Here is a 17,762-nt window from a genome sequence, read left to right on the forward strand (position 1 = left end):
GTGGCTATGTGGTCATATTGTTCTGCCTTCTTGGTCCTTACCATCAAAGAAAAACGTGATAACGAATGCTGGAAAAGGAAGAAAACATGAACGAGTATAGATCTAGGCAGTATATTTGTTATTATTACATTGTAATGTGTTTAATAGGATACTTATAAATCGTTGACACATTGTGACAATATCTGACAACAGAGTTGTCAAGTGTTTGCATAATCATCTAAAGCTTAAATGTACCTTAATTTTACTTTTTAAAGAGTGAGAGTGGGGTGTTAACGTCGTTTTAATAGCATTTCAGTTAAATTCCTGTGATGTGAACAGAAAAGGATACCTATTGCTCCTAAGCATCCTCCAAATACAAACAGTCCATGCCATCCTATTACAGTCTCTAAGTTTAAACCAATGAACCCGCCAGCTATTGACGATGCAGACTTAAAACAAAACAATAATATTACTCTTTAAAGGCTTTTTTGTATTTCTTTTTATCCTTAATTTTGACCTCACTTGCACTAACTAAGAGACAGATGCATAAAAGGTAAATTACTAGTAATTATTAGATATTATCATCACCAGTGTAAAATACAGCTATAAAACAATTTATATATTAATTACAAAATGTATTTACAAACGAAACGTACTTGTAAAACAGTTTGTGAAATATTTTCAGATCATCCATAGAAATCTGAAATCAATTTACATGCTTTTGACATATTTTTCTAACTTTTTGAAATATAATATACTATCTCTATAGTGTAATTTCTACTTGCAATTAATGGTTACTTACAAGTCCAACAAAAAAGAACCCCATTGTTATCACCATATTCTCCACACCAAACAGTTTTGCTAGTGTTGTTGGACATATTGAAAACAAACCTGAAATAAAATGTTATGGACATATAAATGCGACCATACTCTCATAACTGTCCATGACTTTTTATGGAGGTTATGATTTAAAAGAAGATTTCTGTCATGATTTTGAAAAACTACATTATATCAACAATGGTTATTTACATGGCTTTTTCTTGTCCATAGTTATGAATATATGTTATCCTTAAGTTGTAAAGGAAAGACGTTCACTAAGTACAAGATTGCTTGCGAGGAGCATGAAAATCTAGTTTCGTATTTACATGTACTCCTCTGATTTTTTTAAACAAAAATCAATTATTTTAACTGTAGATAATATTATATACCACAAAAGCTAGCATATAATCCACAAATCCACAACATAAACGCTACTTTTCCCAGAGATTCACTTAACATAATTGTTCCAGAAAGGCATGTGAAACAAGCGGACACAAACTTCACCGAAATCTAAAATACAATAAGCCAAGATGCAACATTGGGAAACTGTTAGTTACAAAACTATACCATTTACGACATAGTAATGAAAATAGTCCTGTTTTTCATCTGCTCTCATCTCCGATTTTTGAACGTTTTTGGACGCCGCTCAAAAAAAACAGGTTTGATACAATAAACTGTTTTGATAGCCATTAATAAAGACCTTGCTTGTATAGTTTTTATTTCATTTTTCACATCACGAAAAATAAAACTATAGATATCAAGCGTGTAAATTCCATTTAACACGGCATGTTGTGAATAGTTACAATATAACTAATACATTTTGTGACAAAAATTGAATATAGAAAGGCATTTTGTTGGTATCAAACAATAACAAGAGATGTTTGTAAAACATGTATGCCCGCCATGATTGGTTGTCCCAATTTTAGTCCCGTGATCACTATGACCTTGACCTTTGACCTACCAACACTAAAAATAATAGAGGTCATCAACTTCATAAGTCCAATCATGCTATAAAATGTGAAAGTTCTGAGTCGAGTGGTTCTCAAGTTATAGGGCGGAAACCGTTTTCATGGTTCAGGCTCCTGTGCTCTTGAACCTTGACTTAGTGACCCAAAAAAGGTCATCTACTTCATAAGCCCAATCAAGCAACAAAGTTTGAATGTTCTGGTTCAAGTGGTTCTCGAGTTATTGTGTGGAAAAGATTTTCAAGATTCGGGCCCCTGCGACCTTGACATTTGACTTATTGACACCAAAAACAATAAGGATTATCTTCTTCATAAGCCCAATCCAATCATGCTATCAAATAAGAAGGTTATGTCTCAAGTGGTTCACAAGTAAATGTGCGGAAACCGTTTTTAAGGTTCGAGTCCCTGTGACCTTGACCTTTGATCTATTGAACCCAAAAGGTATTAATGGACATCTACTTATAAGCCCAATCATTCTACTAAGTTTGAAGGTTCTGGCTCGAGACGTTCTAAAGTTATTTGGCTGAAACGGTTTTCAAGGTTCGAGCCCCTGTGACCTTGACCTTTGTCTTACTGCCCTCCAAAACACTAGAGGTCGTCTAATTCAAAAGTCCAATCATGCTACAAAGTTCGAAGATTCTGTGTCAAGTGGTTCTCAAGTTATTGGACGGAAACCGTTTTCAAGGTTCGACTACCTGTGACTTTGACCTTTGAGCTTCTGATCCCAAAAGCTATAGAGGTCATCTGCTTAAGCCCAATTATGTTACTAAATTTGAAGGTCCGTGGTCATTTTTTGAAGTTATTGGGCAGAAACTGATGGACAAGCCGGCCGACCGACAGGTACAAAGTGATATAGCCCTACATTTTCGTATAGAAGGGAGGCACAGTAATTTAACTGCAGAATCTACATATACACCTATGAAATAATTAAAATGCAAGACCTGATGACGTTATACACTTAGTGAACGGCTTGCTGGTCAAGAGTCAAATTTTTTGCCCAAGGTCCGACTGACCGAGGACCAGTAGTTAACTACTAACCAGTAAGGTGTTCAATAAAACTTGTGTTTTGTTATATGATATAAGAAATTTATTTTACAGTTTTATTTTTAAAGTTTTGACTTATTAGCACAGTAAACATGTGTTGAAAATAAACCAGTCAAATAACTATAGACCGGCGATTTATGTAAGGATGTCATGTAATTAAAAACAAATTCTATTTCTGTTAAAACACGCTTATGCTAAAATGATGTCACGTTAACGGCCGATGACGTCAATATTTTCGTTGCGAGAAAGAGCGCTACAATATTCTATCATCTATTTAGATAAAGCACATATCAGAACTGAAATAATGTATACATAGCAAAAGTGTGTTTTACTTAAATTAATACTCCCCAAATCGGACTATAACCTCTTTTTCGTGTACTACTAACGTTAAATCACGATTTTTCTAAACAAGGTACCAAGAGATACTAACTGTTGTACAGTCATGTTATGGCATAACAGGAAAGGTCTGTTAAAAATGACACGCTCTTACTTGGAAGCCATACTTGTCCATTATAAACCCCCAAACAGGACGACATATTGAGTTGAAAACAGATGATATTGACCCTACTAACGCCAAGAATTGGTCATCATCTATAAAAGTCTGACCATATGCCTGAAAGGTAAAGAAGTATTTTATATGACATGCAACACTTGTCATTTTACTGATTTAATAAATTCTATCTTTTTTCGTCCATGGTATACATAGTAATCTATATTATTTGCTGTCACATTCCGTCATGTCCAACATTTTATATACACAATACTTTGATCATATTTACAAATGATGTGACTTTTAAACAAAGGACCCCGTCCTGCCTTGTGGCATCCATATATATACGCAAGTCCTTGAAATAAGGTGACAAAACTTACTCACATGAGTTTTACCGTATTATGAGTCATTCTAAACAACTATATCTGCCAAGCAAAAGCAACCAAGTAACTAGTAACTTAAAATCACTTCTTGTTATTATCATCATCATCATCATCATCATCATTGTTGTTGTTGTTGTTGTTGTTGTCATTAAGAAACTGCTATACAAATCAGCTAGACATAAAACCGAATAGGACAGACGGATTTAGACTTTTAAAAATTAATCTGTATTTTTTACGAGGTGTATTCGAAAAGAAATGCAACTTGGTCTGTATTTTGCAAACTATGCTAATTTTGTTAAATATTCCTGATTATTGTCACTAGATAATTTCTTGTCTACTCAATACTTCAGCTAAAAAGAAGGCATTTTGACCCCTATTTTCGGCGGTATATAAAAGAAACTTCACAATTGAGAAAAGGATAAAATGTTTCGTTAAAAAAATGTCTAAGGTGGTGTAGGATCTTTTATTTCAGGTTCTTCAGTAAATTATCGAAATATTACAGTGAGATATATCTGGTATTTTCACAGTGAAGAATATCAAATATTTTTTACCTGATAAGAAATTATAAAATGGGTAAATTTAGTCAAAACATGAAATAAAAAGAAAATTTGTTTTACATGTAAGATCAAAATATCTTTCACTCATGTGGCTATACCACCCGTGAAAATATTGCATCTGCTGTTCCCTCGTGAAAGAATTTTCAAAATTTCACTGAAACAAATAAATCTCTTCTTTGTAACTTTAATCAAATTTCTATTAAAACATCATTCTTCTTTTAAAGACGTTAATTTTGGGACATTTACTGCATCATTTTCAGCATCAGTTTGTATAATACGTAACGTAACCTTAAATTTCACAACTTACACACTTCAGTATTTACAGAATTTCTAAACATCGAAATAAATCTTTAGAAATAAAATCAGTTTTCTTTTGAAGAATACGATTTCATATAGTTATTTGTTACCTACGTTTAGAGTCAATGTCGACTTAGTGGGCTAGTTCTTGAAAACCATACAGTCATTTCCAAAAACAGGAACTTGATAAGATTTACAAAGACAACGTTACATAATTCCACTTTTGGTTGTAAAACTATGTAATTCAATTGCATTGTGTCAAATCAGCTGGCAAATCTACTAGCTTGGCAAATCTACTGGCTATATGACAGGTCACTATAGTCAAACTACATAGTATTTTTTTTATTTGACTCCGGTGAAATTTTTACTGAACATGAATAAAGCGCCAGTGTTTACAAATTATTGACTCTTTTATCTACCTAAAGAGACGAACAAAAGCAAATATCGGTAACCGTTGCATTTCTTTTTGAACATCCCTGAAATACTGTTGAAAATCGGCGTAAAACCCACAACTAAACAAAACAAATTGAACATTCCTTGTATTCCAATTATAGTGTGGGAGTAGTTTAATATGCAAATTTGCTGTTACCATACATCACGTGTTATACACAACTAGTGGCATTGTGTATGTGTTGACTTTAGAATCTTAGTAAAAGCAAATGTTACAACGAGAAATTAAGGTTACATGTTATTTTTCTTCTCTAATATAAAATAAAATGTATACCTTATACAGACTTATAGCAAACACCATACCTCCTTGTATAAGAAACGTAAAAGCCAAAACAATAATTGCATTTTTACTCTTAAGCATTTTCCATAGTACAACTTTCACTGGGAGCCTCGATCTGAAATATTTGAACAACAGGTTTTCTAACGATTTTCTAAATAAAGTTCCATAACTATCGTAAAAGGATTTAAAAATAGTCAGATATTGCTGATTCTAGTTGTTTTCTGGTACTTTGAAAGTCTGTAAGAAATATATACAAGAACTGGCCAGGAATATAAAAGCACTACATGGCAGATAAGCAGTAATATCCAGACATCAGACGAAATTTTACCAAATTCAAGACTTTAATCTTAAAAGCATATAACAACTTATGGTTTACTCAAATCTTTTCTTCTATTCATTCATTTTACAACTTAATTTACCCGTGCATATTTTCATTTACGCTACTATCGTTCAACAACCGCTTTGCCTCCGTATCTTGTGGGGGTTTTGCTAGTGCTACTATCCCAATACTTTGACATACAGCATAAACACCAGCAAGAATTAGGAACAACGTTGGAACACGATCTAGTAATTCCTTGTCTGTGAAGTATCTATAATAGAAATATTTTACATGTTAATTTCCTCTGTGTAAGAACAAAAAAACACGTCTTACATATTCGGGACACATTTATGTCACAATAAATCCTGGAGTTAGTACCTTGCTATGCTTACAACATGTGTGAAGCTTGAAAGCATTTGGTCTCGTAGGTTTTGAGAAACGTACTTACATGCAAAACTTTAACCAATTATCTAACTTAAAGAAGCATATCTTTCACGAAATAAAAGCTGGAGTTACTAGACGTGCTCTGTGGGGTCATCTCATAACCGAAGGCAATTGTGAAGTTGAAAGCATTTGGCCAAGCAGCTATAAAGTACATTCAAAACCTTCGTATCACGGACACCCACACAAACACCGGCGCCGACGAAAGTACTACCTTTTGAATTTTCAAATAATACAGCTTAAACCCTTGTGTCAAATGAAACAAAATTACTAAAAGATTTCACACTAACTTTTGCCCATCTGAAGTCTTGACATCCGGTGTCAAATTCTTTGGATTTAAGTAAGCCGTAATAAGTTGATTGAAGACCAATGCGCCTCCGCCAACTCCGCAGACGATAAACCCAACAGCTAAAGCAGGTCGTTTTGGAACCCACTGGAATTTTCAGATTCAAAATAAGTATTTTTATCCATTTTTCATAGCATATATCAAAATATCTGTAAATGGTCTACACGTTTAGCATGTTCATCAGGGAACCGGTGGTATAGTGGTCATGGTGTCAGCCACTCAACCCGTGGGTCGTGTGTTTGAGCTCCACTGTGTTAACGGCCAAACCTTCTCATATACCAGTATTGTTTTTCTTCAGGAACCGAAAGGACAGCGGTTCAAAATACCCGTGCCGTGAAGCTTTCAATACAACTGACCTAATATAAATTAGTATAGATTGAAGAAATAATATATCTCAGAATCATGTTTTAACATATCGAGATAATACGGAGAGGTTATACGCTTGCGGAATAATTTCACGAGGGCGTAGCTAGAGTAAATTATACAGGCGACGTATAATCGATTCGTAATGTTGAGATATGTAAAAACATGGTTCTGTTATATATTATTTCGATTTTAATATTCTTTTATGCAATCTAGAAGATGAAAGAGGGAAGCACTATCTCATGGCTCATGAAGAGGACCGACGTGACGTCAACGTGTATCAGGGAAGTAACCCGCGGAATAACTTAGGAGTGCGAAGACGTCTAGTGGTTTGTTCTACACGGCTTATACAATGTGTGCGAATTTAATTGCTACATCGTCCTGTTATATCATTTCGATTCTGAAACGTCTTTTATCTAAGATGGTAGATCAAGTGCGTTAGCAGTTTTTATCGGCGACTGTATGGTGCCAAATAATACATCGACGTGACGACAAATTTCCGTGTTTTAACGGAAACGTGCATGGATGTTTCATATAAGAGTCAAATTAATATGGTATTCATTTATCAAAATATGCCAATTTCTATGTTTTTGTCCATCTCGATTTATGATATTACAGTAGAGACATACCTTGGAAGCATTTTGTACAGGTGGACCATAGGCAGTTGTGAGACCAAACTGTGTCAACGCTCCATATGACAGCGCAACTGAAACCAGAGATTTTTTCACTGCAAAATACGTGAGAGCCCAGCCAGCACTGCAACGACAGTGATAATATGCAAGAAATCATGTGATAGTGGGCGGGGCTGAAACTAGTCTTACTCAAAGTAGGTACACCTAAACAAATGGCTGGACTAGCAATAAAATTTATTGTAGTACATAATCAATATGGATTCAAATGACCATGAAAAGTAATAGACGGAAAGTACAAGGTGAGATTGAGATAAAATACATTTTAAATCTCACTTAATGAATTCACTTTGTTTACTTTGAAATTTAGGCCAGTTACATAAGGGATAAACAAAGAAGTCTTAAACATATGACGGACAGATTGGATCTTTGAGCTCAAATTGTGACCTTGACCTTTGACCTAGCTACACTGGTTCATGTGATCTGCACATTGTCTCATTGCGACCTATCTACAGGCCAAGAGCCAATACCTTGCATGGTTATTTAGTTATGTTCCGGACATGTGAGTTTGCATACTAAATATAAACTACTATTTCTCTGTCTCAGTTAACTTTTACAGTTAGCTGCAGTAACATAATAATGGCTGTACAAAGAGAAGTCTTACGCAAAAGACAGAGAGAAATACAATACAATTTACTTCAAATGCATGTATTCTTCCTGATATCTTGATATTAACTAGAAGAGGTATAAAAATGTGTCTTACCAAAAGAGACTACATCCAATGGCAGTTGCTATTCTCACTCCAAAGCGTCTATCTAACACACCTCCAAACACCATACCAAATGGCCCGACCAAATTAGCCGCGTTCATTATCCACAGATTGTCCACATTTCGCAGTGAATGCTCATCCGTACGATTGCGAAGGTACGATATTACGTAGGGTGTTAAATTCCCTGTAAATAATAAAAAAATGCGTAAATCTTCATTTATAAAAAGAAGCGGCTGAAATGTAGCAGTGGATTAGATATGAACAATTCGAATTAGTTACATTGTAATGTTGAGCACAACGTCATGACAATACGAAAACATGTGTTCAACTCATGAACAAACATGTGTTCAACTCATGAACACAAGAGGCATTCGCGGAAATATTGCGTTTTGTGTCCAGTTGGTGAAAGACAGTTCGAACTATTTATAATTATATTCTTTATCCATTGTTGCTACTAAATGTTGGCCGCGATAACCGCGCGATGTACTTAGTTCGCACCTAGTCAGAGACATTATTATATAAAAGCTATACGCACCAAACACATAGAAACTTCCCAGGCATAAATGTACCAGAACTCCACCTAAAATTACAAATACAGCGCGGATCATAACAGAAAATGTGTGGTAAAAGTATTTACATATAACACACTAATTACAAATGCATTCATAACAAAAAAATTTTCAGTAGATCTAGTCATATCGTGAAATTTATCTTAAAATATCCGATTATAATGAGTAAATCTGATAACAAAGGGCTGATAAAAATTTATTGCTGCAATATATACTATACTGACGAGATATGAAAACGCAACAAACATATACTTAAATATAGTTTGTACTACAAAAAGAATCACACTGAAATGTTGAACTCATACACATCTCGGTACTCTATACCCATTGTGTTAATTTTGCGGTCTGTTGTGCTGATTATATTTGAAAACGATGGGTACAGAGTATCGAGTTGTGTATGTGTCGCACATTTCAAGGTGATAACTTTTTTAGTACAAAATGTATTCAAGCATATGTTTGTTGCCTTTTCATATCTCGTAAGTGTATAAATGTTCTAGCGCAACATACATGTATATTTGACTTTATTATACCTCACATAAATATCCAATGCAAATTTCCCATTAGTTTAACTTGAATAATATATCATATTCCCCAGTAATTTTATATCTCATGCGCAAAATCGTTATTTTCAGTTTCTGCGCATGTGATATGATACATAATTTCATATCACCTGCGCAAAAGCGCTATTTTGTTTTTCTGCGCATGTGATATTATTTTTTCATATCTCCCGTTGAGTGATTGATACTTTTGCACTGAGTAAAAGACTGAGACGTTAACTTTCCAGAAGATGTGCTATTTAGGATTAAATTTCTTTCATTTGTGAACCCGGTCGATTTTTCTTTTATTAATGATTTGTTCTACGTGCCAAAAATTTCGAAAACAACTTTTTATCAAATATTGAATCGAAACTATTTCCATTAGATTGGAAATGATCTAACTAAGAAAATAAGTGCTCACACATACATGTTTCGTTTAAAAATGATATAGTTATCGCCATTTTTCGAATGTTACTGCTAGCGATTTCAGCAGTGGGTCACAATGTTGAAATAATTATGCGCATAAACAGGATTTAGCGATATGAAAACGTCTCGACTAAATCTACCAAAAATGTCTTATTAAACAGAAGACTTGCCGCCCGAGTGCTAACAAGTAAGACTCCTTAATTCAGTCTCCATTATTTGGTAATTCATTTTTAACGTTAGATAAATCATTTAGATTTTACAGTAAATGTTTGACCTTTAATGTCATTTCGGTATAATAAAAAAAATATTGCATTCCTGAGAGGGTGATATGAAAAATGTTCACCCCTCGAAATATGAATATAGACCTCGGCTGGCGCCTCGGTCGATATTCATATATCTCGTGGTGAACATTTTCATATCACCCTCTCAGGAATGCAATATTTATATAATATGAAGCATGTCTAAAAAACTGTGCATTTAATTAAGAAATAATTTATGGCAAAAGATTGTTTTAACACTATTTATGCACGATATATGGGCTGATATACGACGGGCGTAATAATTTCACGAGGGCGCAGCCCGAGTGAAATTATTTGTACGACACGTGTATTACCGCCCGAGTGTATAAATAATGTTAAAACACGGCTTTGCTATAAATTATTTCGATTCTAATTATTATGCCCTTAATCTAATATAGTTCTTAGAGCTCTTTCTTTGTCGCAATAAAAACGTTGACGTAACCGCACGTTAACGTGACGTCATTCTAGCGTAAGAGTGTTTTAACAGAGACAAGCATATTAAAATACATTTTCTTTACGGCCTATTAAGTCACTAGGCCTACACATCGATCATCTAGATCTAGATCAAAATGTCGTGAATTTTTAATCATTTTCTAAATCTGATTAAGATCATCTCCTATTAACGCTGAATCGGGAATGAGCTCCATAATAAGGAAAGACAATAACAACACAAACAAAAAAGACGTGCTTAAGTGTAATCAGGAAGGTGCATGTAATATAGAGTAATTTAAGATCCTGGCCCCGTGTTCACAAAACATTTTTCAATCTCAGCCGAGTTGAAATTTAAAATCAATTTTACGAAAATTTCAAGGTTATAAAGTTTCAACTGAAGCTGACCATTAATACTAAATGGCTACTTGAAAATAGGTATAAACTTGAAATTCTGTTTTAAACATGCTATTTAGATAGAAATGACATATTAATTTTAATAATCAAACTCAGCTAAGGCTGAAAATGTCTTGTGAACACGGGGCCTGATCTAGCTCTACTTGCCAAAAACTTCAGAAGAATGCTCGAAAACGTCCTGTCCCCGAAAAACGTTCCTGCGGTCTAATTGCCAATAACTAACTTTTGTAGCAAGATCTGACTTATCAGCTTTTTCATTATTTATTTGCAAAAACAAATGGGTGATGACATGTCTCGATAAACACACCCGGAGAACTACGCAACTGCTGGCCTACTTTCGATATTTGATCACGTGATACATACCGTGTTTCAACGGCAGTAAATAATAAGTTGACATATCATTTGACAACTTGTTTATATAATATTTATCAATATGAAAAAATGTATCAACTTAAAGCTTTTATGCTGAAATGACTAAAAATTATTTCTTATTTTTTGGTGGGCATAATAAAGTTTTAGCGGATCTATTTAATTTCGAAACTACAAAAAAATTTGCACCGATATCCTTGGGAAAACTCTCTTTCGGTTTTCATGGCGGATATATTTGTTGCGGCATTTTGTGTGTTCTAGCGCCGTTAGGTGCTTGAATGCACATAAATCCGGTGTCTTATGGTGAGCATTGCTCTTTATTTTCATACAGTATGCCTTAATTTGCAAATGTATTGGTGATCGGCTGAAATTATTGTGTTTTCCGAAAGAAAAATAGGTCAACTTTCATATTCAATTTCGGCAACTCAAATGTCATGTCGTTGGTTGAACAAGATTGTGTTTTGTAATTAAGAATTGTAGAGAAAGGCTAAACTGCGGGGTAACAGTAAGATATATGTTTTGTTGAATAATGTGTCTCCTCAGCCGATGTGCCATCAGTCTTCTCTGAGTTTCATATTGAAACTGGAATGGTGGCTTGCGATGCGGGGTCACGTGGTCATAATTGCTGAAACGAGGCAACATAATTTCCCTTCAAAATGAAAAGTAGAAAACGAAAACTGTAGATCTTGTTTTACTTTTTATGTAATTAAACTTCATAAAAAGAAACTTTGTACCCAGTTCTGTTATGTTATTAGGAAAACCTAACAAAATTCAAATTTACTTTCACCTTTACAAACTGAAAGTGAAAGTAGTGTCTGGACCATGAAGTACCTGGGTACCTGGGGCCTGATGACACACGGGGGTCAGGTGCCCTCGCAACCGCTGTACCTGCCAACTGTTAGCTAATATCTTTTAGCATTTTAACACAAAGGTGGCGATCACAGAACATGTTTTATTACAATTTTTATCATGTTTTACTATCAATGATCTGCAAACATTTACAAGATGGGCAAGTATGAATTTGACACTGGGAACATGTCCTAGTGCTGGATACCTGCTCAATATTGTGCATTCCTGGGTAACAAACTTAGTATGAATCATTTCATATTAAACAATCCTTGAGAAGTAATTACCTGGTTATAGGCATACAGGGCCTCCTCTGCCATTCACCAATATAGCCAAAGGCAGTGGCTACGATTACAGTACCGTAATCCTAGCCTCCGGTTCTAGGATTACAGAAGTTCTGTATTCCTAGACAACCCTATGAGGATAGGCTAGGATTACGGATCTTCATGAAATTTGGTCAGAATGATTGCCATGATAAAATCTACGTTGAATTTGATTTCGGGTCATCTGGGGTCAAAAAGTAGGTCACTAGGTCAAATCAAAGAAAAGCCATCTGTAAGTGATAGAAGCTGTATTTTTCAATTAATCTTCATGAAATTTGGTCAGAATGATTGCCTTGATTAAATCTAGGACAAGATCGAATATGGGTCATCTGGGTCAAAAAGTAGGTCACAAGGTTAAATCAAAGAAAAAACCTTGTGTATGCAATAGAGGCTGTATTTTTCAACTGATCTTCATGAGATTTTGTCAGAATGATAGCCTTGATGAAATCTAGGTCAAGTTCGAATATGGGTTATCTGGGGTCAAAAACTAGGTCACTAGGTCAAATCAAAGAAAAACCTTGTGTATGCGATAGAGGCTGTATTTTTTCAATTGATTGACATGAAATTTGGTCAGAATGATAGCCTTGATGAAATCTAAGTCAAGTTCGAATATTGGTCATCTGGGGTCAAAAACTAGGTCACTAGGTCAAATCAAAGAAAATACTTATTCATACTCGAGATTTTTTGCTCCAATTTTAATAATAATTGGTCAGAATATTTTTTTCCATGAAATCACTTGGTCAAACATATTTACACTGTTATGTTACTCAGGTGAGCGACCTAGGGCCATCTTGGCCCTCTTGTTTTATGTCAGTTTCAAACATGACTGTCTAGTGATATTACGAGTAAGAGCATTGCTGGCGGAGCATGCAGAAATTGTAACAGGATGTCGACCTTAGGGGGAAAAAAAATGCTCAAATTTGCAGTCTTTTTGCAGTGAAACAGCAGTGTTTCAGAAAAACTGCCTTCTCTGCCAGTTATTAAAACTGTTTCCAGCATGAAATGACTAGTAAAAAGCAGTCTTTTTAGCAACTGCATATAACTGGAGGAATGAAAAACTGCTGGTGGCCAGTTTTCTGTAGTTATTTTGAAGTTTTTGTAAATGTTTTCACAAAAAGCAGTTTTACGGGCAGTTAAATGCAGTTATTTTCTAAGAGCAGTATTTTCAGCATCTTTTATGAACAGCATTATTAAACAAGAGGGCCAAGATGGCCCTAGGTCGCTCACCTGAGAAACACACTATAACATTGTATTTTGGTCAGTTTTCATTAAGATTGGATTAAAAATGTGGTCTCTTGAGTTTAAACAAGTATTTTCTTAGATATGACCTAGTGACCTAGTTTTTGACCCCAGATGACCCATTTTTGAACTCGGCCTAGATTTCATTAAAGAAATCATTCTGACCAATATTCATGAAGATCAATTAAAGAGTATACAGCCTCTATCGCATACACAAGGTTTTTCTTTGATTTGACCTAGTGACCTAGTTTTTGACCCTGGATGACCCATTTTCGAACTCGTCCTAGATTTCATCAAAATAATCATTCTGACCAATATTCATGAAGATCAATTGAAAAATACCGCCTCTATCGCATACACAAGGTTTTTCCTTGATTTGACCTAGTGACCTAGTTTTTGACCCCGGATGACCCATTTTCGAACTCGGCCTAGATTTCATCAAAATAATCATTCTGACTAATATTCATGAAGATCAATTGAAAACTACAGCCTCTATCGCATACACAAGGTTTTTCCTTGATTTGACCTAGTGACCTAGTTTTTTACCCTAGATGACCCTTTTTCAAACTCGACCTAGATTTTATCAAGGTAATCATTCTGACCAATATTCATGAAGATCAATTGAAAAATATAGCCTCTATCGCATACACAAGGTTTTTCCTTGATTTGACCTAGTGACCTAGTTTTTGACCCAAGATGACCCATTTTCGAACTCGGCCTAGATTTCTTCAAGATTATCATTCTGACAAAATTTCATGAAGATCAGTCAAAAAATACAGCCTCTATCGCATACACAAGCTAAATGTTGACAGACGACAGACAGACGACAGACGCCGGACATCGAGCGATCAGAAAAACTCACCTGAGCATTGCTCAGGTGAGCTAAAAACTGCTAAATACTGCTTCCTGATGTTCCATAATGCAGTGTGAAAGATGGGCGCTCACAGTGAAAACTAAAGCATGTGAAAGGTAAAAATGGATTATAACTGCTCAAAAACAATGTTTAACACAAAATGATGCACAAATAGTTAAATAATTGATTACAACTGTTTTTATGGAGTTAACTAATAAGGCAGGATTGAAGTGTGAAACTCATGCACAGACTGATTGGATTTATAGTCATTTTGTGGAAACTGGTGAAAGTGTGCAAATTCAAAGGATTTACACGATAAAAGGACAAACCAGTTCTTCTGCAGTTTTTTTTGTGATGTCATTTAAATGGTTGAAGCAAGAATTGTAGTATTTTTGCAGTATTTTGAGATGACATTTAACTGCATAAAACTGATCCTGCGGTTTTGTTACAGTTTTTTGTGACATCATTATACTTCTTAGCTCATTTACATATTTCGGCCAATTTAACTGCTTTTTAGCTGGACTATTTAGTCTATTCATAGAAAAGTAGAGCTATTGGACTCGCCCATGCGTCGGCGTCCGCGTCAGCGTCTGCGTCCCAATTTGGTTAAGGTTTTGTATGTAAGCTGATATCTCAGTAACCACTTGTGGGAATGGATTGAAATTTCACACACTTATTCACTGTGATAAACTGACTTGCATTGCACAGGTTCCATAACTCTGTTTTGCTTTTTTACAAAATTATGCCCCTTTTTCGACTTAGAAATTTTTGGTTAAGGTTTTGTATGTAAGCTGGTAACTCAGTAACCACTTGTGGGATTGGATTGAAACTTCACACACTATTCACTGTGATAAACTGACCTACACTGTACAGGTTTCATAACTCTAGTTTGCTTTTTTACAAAATTATGCCCCTTTTTCAACTTGGAAATTTTTGGTTATGGTTTTGTATGTAAGCTGGTATCTCAGTACTTACTAATGGGAATGGATTGAAACTTCACATACTTGTTCACTGTCATGATCTGACATGCACTAAGCAAGTCCCATAACTATACTCCTTTTTTTAAAAAAATTATGGCCCTTTTTTGACTTAGCAGATTTTGGTTAAATTTTTGTATGTAATCTGATATCTCAGTATCCACTAATCGGAATGGATTGAAAATTCACACACTTGTTCATTGTCATGATCTAGCATGCACTGTGAAGGTCCCATAACTCTACTTTGCATTTATACAAAATTATGCCCCTTTTTCGACTTAGCAGTTTTTGGTTAAGTTTTTGTATGTAAGCTGGTATCTCAGTATCCACAAATTGGAAAGGATTGAAACTTAACACACTTGTTCACTGTCATGATATGACATGCAGTACAGAGGTTCAATACCTCTATTTTGCATTTTACAAAATTATGCCCCTTTTTCAACTTCTGTATTCATTCAGTTGACAAGGCTGTTGAATAGTCGAGCATTGCTGTCCTCCGACAGCTCTTGTTCACTACATTTTCACTGCTTTTTTACTGCTTTTCTATTAAATATGTTAATGCAGGCATTTGAAGACATATAACTGCTAAAAACTGCATTTTGAATGCCCTGAAATATAATGCTGAAGAACTGCATTTTTACTGTCTTCCTTTTTCCTAAGGGATATAATATACATGTTCTATGATCGTCACCTATGCTCAGTTTGTGCTAAATGCTAAAAGATAGGTATTGGCTAAATCCTAACCTCAAGTAAAAGTGAAACGTAAATGTAAGCTTTATTTAACGTTGCATATAATCAACATATAACATGAGCTACAAAGCTCTAAATGTGCGACAAACTAGGTATCCAGTAACAGATAGCTACTTTACCTCCTGCTACTACTCTTTAAATGCTGTATGCCAAGCAAGGGAGCTACCAGTACCATTTTTCACTTCTTTGGTATGACACAGCCGGGGAACGAACCCCAGACCTCCTGCACTTAAACCGGACACCACTGAGCTATTGAGATGGTTAAGTGTCTGTGGCCTGATACCAGCAGGCCTATGTGAAGGCCATGACAATATTTCCACCCATGTACAAGAAGTTGAGTGCATCGAGCTGAGCATTAAACATGCTTGACTGCTAAACACTAGTGGGGCTTATTACCAACTGTCAGCAATATCTGAAATCTCTAGTGCCAATGTAGTCCAAGGGTATTGATATTTTCTTGCAAATAAGAAAAGCTAAAACAAAGCTATTCAATTTCTAAAACTTTTAAGTTTTTAAGAAACTGGTTCAGTGTGAGTTGCTGTTAAACTGAATAATGTTTGTTCTGTATTTGATGCGCAATGTAACTTAAATCCAAAATATAAACATAATAAACAATTATTATAGTTAAAAACACATATGTAAATAGAGAATACAGAATTTAGTTTATAGCTTCTAAACAAGATGATGCAACCATATGTGTTCATATACTTTAAATTGTAGGACACTGAAATGGATGAAGAACCTCAATCTCCCGAGATTGATCCAGGAGAGCCAGGGTTAAACTTGGAACCTAGAATTACTAACAGAGCTCAGGGTGGTGTAAGAAGTGACAAGACCAGATTTATAAGACCTGTAGAAAGGCAACGTATGAGACCATGGCTTATTGATCATCTTGATCAAAATGATATACCTGGTATGTAACTGCATTTGTAAATATGAATTTTACTTGATCATGGAGGCCCTACCTGACATACTTTATAGTTCGCACTGCTCTAAATTCATTCTTAATTGTAAAGTGTAATAGAAAAGCTAACTGAATGTGAGTGCTTTAAATTTTACTCAAAAGTAGGATTATGGTTGGTAATTTTTTTGTCGTGCAATGATAAGATTCAGAATAGCCCTTTTTGCTTGGCAATGCTTACAAGTTCTCTTGTTGAATCTGGTCATAGTTTGAGAAATTGTATCGCATATTATGTATGACTGTTACAAGTCACTTTGTAGATAGGCAAATATTTATGCGAAAGTTTGTCTCGTATTTCATCCACACTCATTCTACAGTAATATTTTCAACATAGCAAGTTGAGTGCTATATTTTAGTTTAAGCTTATTTATTTATCATGGAAACAGAGAATGTGCACACAAGTGGTATATTTTAACCATGCTTAAGAATAAGTTCTTGGACTAGCATTTGTCAAGTATTTGGATACGCCTTGGTCTCCTTACAATGGGTCTAATGATGCAAGCCTGCACTGATCTGCTTAAATAGTAGAGATAACTATGGAGGCTTATTTTAACTGTTTGAATACTGACGACATTGCTAGAATAATGTGATATTATTAATATTGGTTATTCTAGCTATCTATTGTGACCAAGGTTTT

The 17,762-nt window shown here is 34.9% G+C and overlaps 2 protein-coding genes across 4 annotated transcripts in view; one reads left to right on the top strand and one right to left on the bottom strand.

The window, feature by feature from the left end:
• Positions 1–269: 269 nt before the first annotated feature.
• LOC123554141 (oxalate:formate antiporter-like) lies at positions 270–10,049 on the bottom strand. Its single transcript, XM_053547189.1, has 10 exons — positions 8,667–10,049; positions 8,126–8,315; positions 7,363–7,489; positions 6,315–6,457; positions 5,684–5,854; positions 5,259–5,379; positions 3,298–3,420; positions 1,188–1,308; positions 782–870; positions 270–428 (listed from the first exon to the last, which is right to left on the bottom strand). The coding sequence occupies exons 1-10, from the start codon at positions 8,737–8,739 to the stop codon at positions 270–272; spliced, it is 1,317 nt and encodes a 438-aa protein (XP_053403164.1). The 5' UTR covers positions 8,740–10,049.
• A 1,300-nt stretch (positions 10,050–11,349) lies between these two features.
• LOC123555815 (uncharacterized) overlaps positions 11,350–17,762 on the top strand; it is a 32,272-nt gene continuing 25,859 nt past the window's right edge. For 2 of the 3 annotated variants that reach the window (XM_053548412.1, XM_053548413.1), the window contains exons 1-2: positions 11,350–11,479; positions 16,885–17,077. In XM_053548412.1, coding sequence (XP_053404387.1) covers positions 11,477–11,479; positions 16,885–17,077 — 196 coding nt within the window. In that variant the 5' untranslated portion in view covers positions 11,350–11,476. Of the gene's footprint in view, positions 11,480–16,050; positions 16,183–16,884; positions 17,078–17,762 lie in introns of those variants that run through there. The other variant, XM_053548414.1, reaches the window with a different exon arrangement.

Source organism: Mercenaria mercenaria, chromosome 7, assembly GCF_021730395.1.
Source record: "Mercenaria mercenaria strain notata chromosome 7, MADL_Memer_1, whole genome shotgun sequence".
In the NCBI taxonomy this organism is placed as follows: domain Eukaryota; kingdom Metazoa; phylum Mollusca; class Bivalvia; order Venerida; family Veneridae; genus Mercenaria; species Mercenaria mercenaria.

Excerpts from the sequence above, each read along its gene's own strand:
- LOC123554141 (XM_053547189.1), bottom strand. The coding sequence starts at position 8,739 with ATGATCCGCGCTGTATTTGTAATTTTAGGTGGAGTTCTGGTACATTTA. Across the intron at positions 8,316-8,666 it reads GGGAAGTTTCTATGTGTTTG|GGAATTTAACACCCTACGTA; the intron begins GTGCGTATAGCT and ends TATTATTTACAG. Across the intron at positions 3,421-5,258 it reads TTGCTATAAGTCTGTATAAG|GCATATGGTCAGACTTTTAT; the intron begins GTATACATTTTA and ends TTTACCTTTCAG.